We start from the raw sequence: 10336 nt of genomic DNA on the forward strand, positions 1-10336 counted from the left end.
TTATTGACTGTATACAAGAATGTCCTCTGTTGTTTTAGAAATTGTAGGTCTGATATCTGATGTACAGTAATACTATTGGTCAACAACTCAGATACTTATAAAAGGGTCCTTGATGGTCTCTTTCTCGTACGTTCCTGACCTGCACTGGTGAGATACCTACACTCTTTTCTTTCGCTCTCCAATGAGATATGGGCCATGGCCATTTCTTTCTCTCTCTGACCATGTTTTAAATAATGCCTTGTAATGCTTGTTAATGCTTTGTAACTTAATGCCTTTAATAAATGTTACCATTCAATTTACAAAGTAATTCAATACACTTGTATTTAGAATTCCATTCTCAGGCATTTCTTCATTGCCTATTACTGTAACTCAACTATAGTGTTCTTGCATATATTACTATTTAATTCAGTTAATAGGATTTACATAACACCACAATTAAAAAGCCAAGTCAGAGTATGAATAACATAACCCCTGAATCAATTACATCTTAAACATTGCTCAGAAGGGGGGAAAAAGTAAATCAAAGACAATAAAATAAGTCAGATATATTGCCTTAAAAATCCCTCTACAATGGTTCAGTATTGTGGAAAATAAACTCTTGCTTCAAGTAAGTGCATCATTTTTCAAAGTGCGTAAGGATGTGGTCTTATAAAACAGCATGAACGTTGTAGGCTGGATGGAAGAGCTTCTACTAACTAAACCGTTTTGAGGTAATGGACCCAGAAGAACCAGTCAAATACATTTCCCTCTTCACCTAAAATATTAAACAGATTCTAGCCTTTCTGCCAGTCGGTTCTCTTCAGCAAACACCTTGTTGACCACAAAAATAGTCTGCAATCAGAAAAAGCACTTGGGATACAAAGACTACAGGGAAGGCAGATTTCAGTATTCATAATTACATAATTTCCCAATGATATCTCATTTGCATTACCCTTGAAGCGCTTTAATGGCACTTTTCATAAGGAAATATTCCCCTTTGGACTCATTCCCAGAGAAACCCAGACACTCAACAACACCTGCTCAAGCAGAGAAAGTATGTTTATTTAGAGGACTTGAGAGCTTGCTACCGTGTTGACTCCATCATGGTTGCAAGGAACCTCGAGTTGAAGGCAATGAAGCTTTGAACGCTTGACCATGTGCTCGGAGAGCGTCTGCATTGCTCTAGAAATTCACCTTTACACTTATTGTTGACCCTCCTTTGTGTTTTCAAAGGAAAGTGTTAGTAGAAAATAGATTGTCACGAAGAAAAAGCACCATCACATTAAATGGCAGTAGCACAACACACTTCACCACCAGTCTCTTCCCAATACTCAAACTTCCTCAACACCTTTCCCTCATTACCACTGACAGGTGAAAGGACTGGATAGGTTTTCCCTTCACATTGCTCTCACGTGTCATGTCCAGACAGACCAGTGGTGGTACAACCACATCAGTGATTTATTGGGAGGAAAGGATATGATGAAATTAAGCTATTGAGAGACACCATCCCTCTCCCTCATTTCTCTGGGGCCTTCCCCAAGTCATAGATGGCTTTATTCTCCAGGATCTCCACTTTCTCCCCTGCAGGAATCAGTGTGTTTACCACCATGGCCCTGGTCACTGATTGGATGGGGATGGACATTGCCGTGGGAAACATGGAGGAAAAAAGGCCCAGGACCTTCCTGAAAAACCACTCAGTAGGCCGGCTCTCCTGCCTGTCAACCATCAGCACCCTGGGAGGAAAAACAAAAAAAAAGAGGAAGAATTCAGTTGTGAGTTATTACGATTGAAATAAGTTACTGCAATAAACACAGAATCAAAACATTGTGTATTTATGCAATGAAACACAACACTGATCACTGGAGAAATGTGTATATTGCTAATCGTGACATGGGTGTGAGATATTTACCTATGGTCACTATTTGTTTTGCCATGACTGATAAGGTAATGAACACGTGAGTCATTGCTCCATAGGAACATTTAAAAAAAAAACTTTTTTACACATAACTAATGCAAACGAGACTTACGCAGGGCGATAGACGGAGAACCTCTCGAAGCCCAACGGTTCAATGTCTGCCTCCACTTGTCCCTGGAGAGGCAAACATTTCCATTTATGAGGCCTTCATTATGAAAGGCTATAATTGAGGTGACTTTACTCTGGTGAACATTTGGTATATTACCTTCACTTTGAGATAGAGAAAACCACTGGTTTTGTCAGCCCCTTTAGAAGACTCTAGGTTGAAGTGTGAGCAGCCTCCTGCCTTGGCGAGCTCCGCTGACTTCAGGACATAGTCATGGTCAACACGGATGAATCCATCCTACAATGACAGAAAGATAAAGAGAAAATGTGTGTGCATTGAATCTGCCTTTTACCACGACATGATCCAAGCAGGTTGTGTCTGGTGGGTCGTTCAATGTCATCTCAGCAAGCCATGACACCCACCATCTCATATTGTTCGGAAATCATTCGTGTAGATAGAAACATAAGATAAGGATTTCTGCATCATTATTTTGATCTCTGAGACATTAAGCTGATTGATTGCACCCAAATTGGCCATTTGAATTTATGGGATTCATATAATAGTCAATAAATATAGTATCTCACAATGAGTAAGACATGATGAACCAAAAGAAAGTCAAAAGCCACCAACGGACCCCCTACACCAGGGGTGTCAAAGTCAAATGGACGGAGGGCCAAATAAAAAATTTAGCTACAAGCCGAGGGCCGGACTGTTCGAATGTTCATTGAAAAAATTTTAAATGACGCATATAGTCTAGTGAACCTAATTGAACCTACTGAAAACCTAACAAATATATTCCAATATGATCAGATAAATAAAGCAATATTTTCTTATGGCTCTGTCAGTAATCTTTAATTTTCAACAGACACAAAAGACAAATTTCCTTTATATAAAAATCCCCATAACATGAACATTAAATGAAAGAAACCGGTATTCAAGGCACCATCAGTAGCCTATATTTCGAAGCTCGAAACATCTTTGAAGCACCTTTCCCTGGCTTAGCCATCGCACCTCTGTGTGATAAGGCAAATCACCATGCTCCGTTTCTAACTCCGTCAGAAATGCCTTGAACTGGCGGTGATTCAAACCTTTGGCTCTGATAAAGTTAACTGTGCGCGTGATGATGCTCATTACATGCTCCATTTTCAAGGCTTTACCGCACAACGCTTCCTGGTGTATGATACAATGATAAGCTGTCAGCTCACCTGTCGCGTTTTCCTCTTGCATCTTTTCCCGTATCTTCGCCACCAGTCCGCTCCTGTGTCCACACATCGCAGGTGCTCCGTCGGTTGTCAAACCCACGAGTTTTTCCCAAGGCAGCTCCATCTCATTTACACATCTTGACACCTCTTCATACAAATCATGCCCCGTAGTTGTGCCATGCATAGGACGTAAAGCCAAAAACTCCTCTGTCACGCTTAGGCTGGAGTCCACTCCGCGGATGAAAATTGACAACTGGGCAATGTCAGAAATGTCGGTGCTCTCATCCACAGCCAAGGAATATGCAATGAAATCTTTTCCCTTTTTCACAAGCTGCTCTTTTAGATTGATGGACAACTGGTCTACTCTCTCGGCAATGGTGTTTCTGCTCAGACTCACATTTAAAAAGAGTTGCCTTTTTCTGGGCAAACTTCGTCACAAACTTTAATCATGCAGTTTTTGATGAAATCCCCTCCGTAAATGGCCGGGCTGATTTAGCGATCTCTTCTGCCAAAATAAAACTGGCCTTGACAGCAGCCTGGCCTTGTGATTTGGCTTTTTGAACAGAGCCTGTCGAGATTTGAGGCCTCGTTTTAATTCCTCTGCCTTTTGTAGCCTTTGTTCCATGTCCATATTCTTGTTTTTGTCCGCGTGTTTCGTTTCATAATGTCGTCTCAGATTATACTCTTTCAGTACCGCCACACTTTCTCCACACAGAAGACACACAGGTTTTCCAGCTACCTCCGTGAACAAATACTCCGACTCCCACCTTGTTTGAAACCCCCGGTTCTCAGTGTCCACCTTCCGTTTTGCCATTTTTGATGGGTATCTGAAAGTTAATTTTACTGTGATGCTGACAACTGCTGTGCCAATAAATATTGAAATGAAGCAGCCTACTGCTCGGTGCGTCACCGTTGCATTGTGGGAAATGTAGTATTGGTGCGTGTAAAAGATCTGCGGGCTGCCGGCTTGCTGCGGTCTGCGGGCCGGTTCTAATAATAAATCAAGATCATCCCAGGGGCCGTAAAAAACCTTCTCGCGGGCCGGATGTGGCCCGCGGGCCTTGACTCTGACATATGTGCCCTACACCAATCCCAATAACGACTATAAAGTATCAGTTCTGAGAAGTAGTATTGAGCGGCTCTGAGTATTGTTTCTCCATTCTATGTAATGTATTCTCAGTGAATTTTAGTGGTGATTTTCTTTCCCTGTTCTGAGAAATGTGTAATTGAAATGGTTAGATTTATGTCCCATCCTACATCCGGATATTACCAGGCTGACCACTGGATGGTGCTGTTCCTGCTATTAGGTGATTAATAGTCACACACACACCAACCCCCCTCAATGTTAAAGAGATAGTTTATCCAAATTACAAAATTGGATTTTGGTTTCCATACCCCAGGGCTTCTTAAAATAGGCCTTCGGGACCCCAAGGTATTGCATGTTTTGGTTTTTGCCCTGGCACTACACAGCTGATTCAAATAATCAACTTTGATCATTTGAAACAGCTGTGTAGTGTTAAGGCAAAAACCAAAACGTACACCCCTTGGGGTCCCGAGGACAGGAAACACCTTACCCTGTAAGCTTTTTATGGAGTAGGTATGACAGATAGGGAACCAATGTAATTGGTGAACTATTCCTTTAACATTGAAGGGGGTTCAAACTTTTTTGACCTAATAGCAGGAGCAGGAACAGCACCATCTCATGGTCAGAACCTGATAATATCAGGATGTAGGATGGGACTAAAACTAACAACGTCAATTAATAATGTATCTGAATAGGGGGGGGAAAACATCACCAAATTCACTGGGAATACACTGCATAGGATGAAGAAACAATAAACATACTACTTGTCAGACACAGAGAACTGATACTAAACAAAATATCAGTAAATATCTGTATGAACGTAACAAGATTCAACAACTGAGACAAACTGAACAAGTTCCACAGACATGTGACTAACAGAAATTAAATAATGTGTCCCTGAACACAGGGGGGGGGGGTCAACATCAAAAGTAATAGTGGCCACACCAGATACTAGCTGCATTAAGTACTGCAGTGCATCTCCTTCTCATGGACTGCACCAGATTTGCCAGTTCTTGCTGTGAGATGTTAGCACACTCTTCCAGCAAGGCACCTGCAAGTTCCTGGACATTTCAGAACAAGCAGAATGGCTTGGTGCCATTGTCACGCTGGAGGGTCATGTCAGGACTAGCCTGCAGGAAGAGTACCACATGAGGAAGGAGAATGTCTTCCCTGTAACGCACAGCTTTGAGATTGCCTGCAATGACAACAAGCTCAGTCTGATGATGCTGTGACACACCGCCCAAGACCATGACGGACCCTCCCACCTCCAAATCGATCCCGCTCCAGAGTCCAGGCCTCGGTGTAACGCTCATTCCTTCGACGATAAACGTGAATCCGACCATCACCCCCGGTGAGACAATCCGTGACTCGTCAGTGAAGAGCACTTTTTGCCAGTCCTGTCTGGTCCAGCGACGGTGGGTTTGTGTCCATAGGCAACGTCGTTGCCGGTGATGTCTGGTGAGGACCTGCCTTACAACAGGCCTAGAAGCCCTCAGTCCAGCCTCTCTCAGCCTATTGCAAACAGTCTGAGTACTGATGGAGGGATTGTGCATTCCTGGAGTAACTCTGGCAGCTGTTGTTGCCATCCTGTACCTCGTCCCGCAGGTGTGATGTTATGATGTACCAATCCTGTGCAGGTGTTGTTACACGTGGTCTGCCACTGTGAGGACAATCAGCTGTCCATCCTGTCTCCCTGTAGCTCTGTTTTAGGCATCTCACAGTGCGGACATTGCAATTTATTGCCCTGGCCACATCTGCAGTTCTCATGCCTCCTTGCAGCACGTCTAAGGCACGTTCACGCAGATGATCAGGGACCCTGGGCATCTTTCTTTTGGTGTTTTTCCAGAGTCAGTAGGTAGGCCTCTTTAGGGTCCTAAGTTTTCATAACTGTGACCTTAATTGCCAACCGTCTGTAAGCTGTTAGTGTCTTAACAACCAGTCCACAGGTACATGTTCATTAATTGTTCATGGCTCATTGAACAAGCATGGGAAACAGTGTTTAAACCCTTTACAATGAAGATCTGTGAACCTATTTGGATTTTTTAAAATTATATTTGAAAGACGGGGTCTTTTGAAAAAGGGACGTTTCTATACTTGTTGGGATGGGATTGGCGTGGGGTGCCCGTGTGTAGCTTTTGACCATTGGATAAATCATTGCGAGAAAAAAAAGTTTGGTCCAAAGGTTAGGTACTATATTTATTGAATATTATATGACTCCTAGAAATTAAAATGGCCAATTTGGATGCAATAAATTATATTTCAATAAAATAACGTTGCTAATCGAATGCTCATCTCGTCTTTTTCTTAAAACAACAATTATTTCAGAAAAATCTAAAATGGCAGGTGTCGACATCCTCTTTCTTTTCTAGTGACCCTCATGGTACATGTTCAGTTCTGTATAGTTGTTAGGAATTCCCCATCATATTCATATGAGTACTCATCCAGATACAGTATACACAGGGATCTCTATATAATCAGTGACGTGAACTCACAGTCCCTGCTTTGGCTTTGGTCGTTCCCAGGCAGCAGTAGCCAACATCATGCCCTTGGAACACTGCAGCATAGTCATCCAGTTTCTCAAAGTCCACCACCTCCTGCACCTGAAAGAGGACAGAGAACAATACGAGGCCAATCATAGAATGGAATAAATGGGATGTAGGCTTCTTGTTGGCTTTGTTGTAGTCTGTGCACACATTTAATGGTATTGAATGTACTTTATTCAAAGCTCATGGTAGGGTGTACGGTGACGCGACAAACATCGGACGCTATATGAGAACTTGTGAAAATGATTTGAAAACATAAAATGAGGCAGTTGTTTCCCATGTCTAAAGATCCCAGTACTGTAGTTTATGATATTTACACGATATGAGTCCATACGTAAAGCAAGTGCCATGCAACGAACGTTCAAGTCTGTGGGACAGAACTTTTTGTGAAACCCGCGAAATCAGTGTGTTTTTACTTGCTCTTTGCGATGGGTATTCCTCAACCTATCAGAGTAAGATCGATGTGACATTGTATTGCCGATAAGTATGGGAAAGTCCTGAGGGTGTTTCACGGTCATGGGACGTCTTTTGACTGAAATATAACGTTTTTCCTTCGCTTCTGTTGTCAGATGATTTCAAAGACACTAAAGCCTCACAGCTACGTTTTGATGTATGGGTTGTCAGGGATTGGTCTGTGCCTAGGCTAATTATTTACTGCAGTATATCCTCCCATCACCAGAGCAACTCATTAACACAAAAACTAACATTACAATGTAACCCAACTCAATGGTAGGCGTACCTTAGCTTAGTTCTATCTTATTTAACCAGTAGCCTTCTGTGTTATAGCTCAGACTTAGTGAGAAGTGCGCATCTATGCTAGGCTGTGTGTATCTGTGTTAGACTGTGCTTGATGTGCTGTGTGTGTGTGTTGTGTGATTGTATGGGGATGCTGAGAAGTTTGTGTCTGCGTTAGGCCGTGGGTGTCGCTCTTAAGTATTTAATTAAAAAATAAAGTAGTATTGTAATTTCATAAATTGTTAATATCTTAGTTTTTCATAAAGCATTAATATTTGTAAATGATATGACCACCTTCAAGGGGCGGCAGGGTAGCCTAGTGGTTAGAGCATTGGACCAGTAACCGAAAGGTTGCAAGTTCAAATCCCCGAGCTGACAAGGTACAAAATCTGTCGTTCTGCCCCTGAACAGGCAGTTAACCCACTGTTCCTAGGCAGTCATTGAAAATAAGAATTTGTTCTTAACTGACTTGCCTAGTAAAATAAAATAAATAAAACATTATTGGGCTTAAATTACTGTAATTATGTACAGCACTTTAATTGAAGAATTTGTACATTTATTTAAAAAAAATCTCTGTTCTACATCAGCCCTAGCCCTTGATCATGACTCTCAGTTCCATTACATTAGATAAAAGTGTCATTGGACGAAGGCATCTCCTTTAGGGGGGAGTATTGTTAAGAGCTGCAACGCTCGGCCTGAATATTAACATTAATTGCTTGTGGTACAGTTTTGGAAGCATAAGGACCCTATCTTTCATATCTGTGAGAAATTATACAAAAATAAATAAAAAAGTTAAATTGATACACACCTTTATAGGGTTAAGGTTCCCACACGGCCATATTTTCAAGTGACAGCGCCTGTTTACGGAAAACAGTGCTAATTAGCCATCTGCGTCCCTGATCCCGTGTGTAAACGGAAGACAGACGACACAAACGTGTTGTCACTGACAAATACTGTCGGCTGCAACTGTGTTAAAACTGTACAGTAGGTGTGTATTTAGCATTTGTGAAATTATTTTGATGTGATATGAAAGTAGAGGGATTTATATTTTTAGAACTGTACCGCAACTGAGAATCGATTCACGTTTAGATGGAGTTTTGGGCTGTTTTGGTTTCCAGAGCCAATTCGTCCTTTACACAGAACACATAAGGTCCTCGGACTAAGGAGTAACATCTTAAAAAATGTGCTAAATATAAAAACAGGTGATTTGGTGCCATTATTGACCTTTCCCGTTAACTTGAAAATTTGATCTCTCAGCAATGGTAAATCCTTTCCTCATTAAATAAAGTGTTCTGTATTCCGGACAAGCCTCTCTGTGACATAGAATACAAAGTATAACACCAGAACCAAAGCTATTTTTTTTTTCCCTTAACACCCTAGGTGTTACTTTGCCAAATAGAGCAGAGCCCGGTGTCCCAAAAGCATCTAAATGCTCAATTCATCTTAGAACCATAGGATCCTATGGTTCTAACGATGAACTTACCCTTAAGATGCTTTTGGGAAACCAGCCCTGCTTGAAAAGGCAACAATACGTTGACAATAAGACATGTCGCACACCTACCAGGTTCTCAAACGCTTTGTCTTCAAATGTGAGCTGCCTCCTTCCGATGAGAGTGATCTTCGAGAAAAGCTTCCTCTCCACAATCTCTTTCAGTAACTCCTTGCCTGTCTCGCCAGAGGCACCCAGGATAAAACAACTTTTATTTTTCTGTCTGAAGTCCTCTGCCAGTGTTTTCAGGTCGTGTGTCATCCTGAAGGACAAAACAAGACAGTGCTTCACCACTGAGGAGAGACCTAATGGTTTGATCGCTATATTAGACAGAAGCAGCATGATACAGCAGTTTTATTCCAACACAGGTGTGTGTCACGCCCTACAACTGTCAACGCCCTACAACTAACTAGCAAGCCAAATAAGGCAATTGACCTTTTTTTATTTAAACTTTATTGTACTAGGCAAGTCAGTTAAAAACACATTCTTATTTACAATGACGGCCTAGGAACAACTTTCTTGCAAGCCTTCCTCAAAGGCAGTCAAACAGCATTACAACTAGCTGTAAAACAGACCAGTAGGTTGTAGCTAGTACCAGTAGCTTGTACCAGTAGCTTGTACCAGTAGCTTGTACCAGTAGCTTATACCAGTAGCTAGATACTGTTTAGTAGTACATGCTAGAATTCCCAAACCTGATCGCAGACTGACATGGTAAATTGTCACCAATCTGTCGGTGTAAATTAGTTCGAGTAGCTAGCTAGCATCTGCCTCTCACCTGGTGTATATCGTCTGTTCCCAGTTTTCTAGATGTTGTAAAACGGCTGCAATGACAGCGAGCAGAACAGCGAAGAAGCCAATAGCTTTACCCCAACTGATTTCCAGTAGTTTCATTACAGATCAGCGAGGTAGCTAAACAAATGGATGTGCCCATGGAAACACACATCCGGTTTCTGCAGTCATTTGCTATAGGCATGCGCAGTAGAACAGATTAAATTACCTATCGAGGATTTTCAATCGATAAACCTTGCCTGATACACTGTCAAACATATTATGTGAAGACAATACATTCAGAAAAATGTTTTGAATAGTTATTGTTTTATTGAAACACAAATACATCTATTCAATAAGAAGCCTGGCTTTGACAGGTTTATTTGATGGCTGTTAAGTTTTTTTTAAATAAGTCATTATCATCATTGTTATCGCATGATTACTTTGCACGTAACAATAGGCTAGACAGAGGGCAGTAAAGTTACGGGCATTGAAACACACAGTCACAGTGGCTA

General features: G+C 41.6%; 1 protein-coding gene across 1 annotated transcript; it reads right to left on the minus strand.

Moving 5' to 3' along the window:
• Positions 1-379: 379 nt before the first annotated feature.
• Positions 380-10021, minus strand: LOC118393642 (oxidoreductase HTATIP2-like). The gene is made up of 6 exons (XM_035786516.2): positions 9829-10021; positions 9126-9315; positions 6779-6886; positions 2160-2297; positions 2007-2068; positions 380-1712 (listed from the first exon to the last, which is right to left on the minus strand). The coding sequence occupies exons 1-6, from the start codon at positions 9942-9944 to the stop codon at positions 1496-1498; spliced, it is 831 nt and encodes a 276-aa protein (XP_035642409.1). The 5' UTR covers positions 9945-10021; the 3' UTR covers positions 380-1495.
• Between the last annotated feature and the right edge of the window lie 315 nt (positions 10022-10336).

Source organism: Oncorhynchus keta, chromosome 14 (genome assembly GCF_023373465.1).
Source record: "Oncorhynchus keta strain PuntledgeMale-10-30-2019 chromosome 14, Oket_V2, whole genome shotgun sequence".
NCBI classification, from domain to species: Eukaryota; Metazoa; Chordata; class Actinopteri; order Salmoniformes; family Salmonidae; genus Oncorhynchus; species Oncorhynchus keta.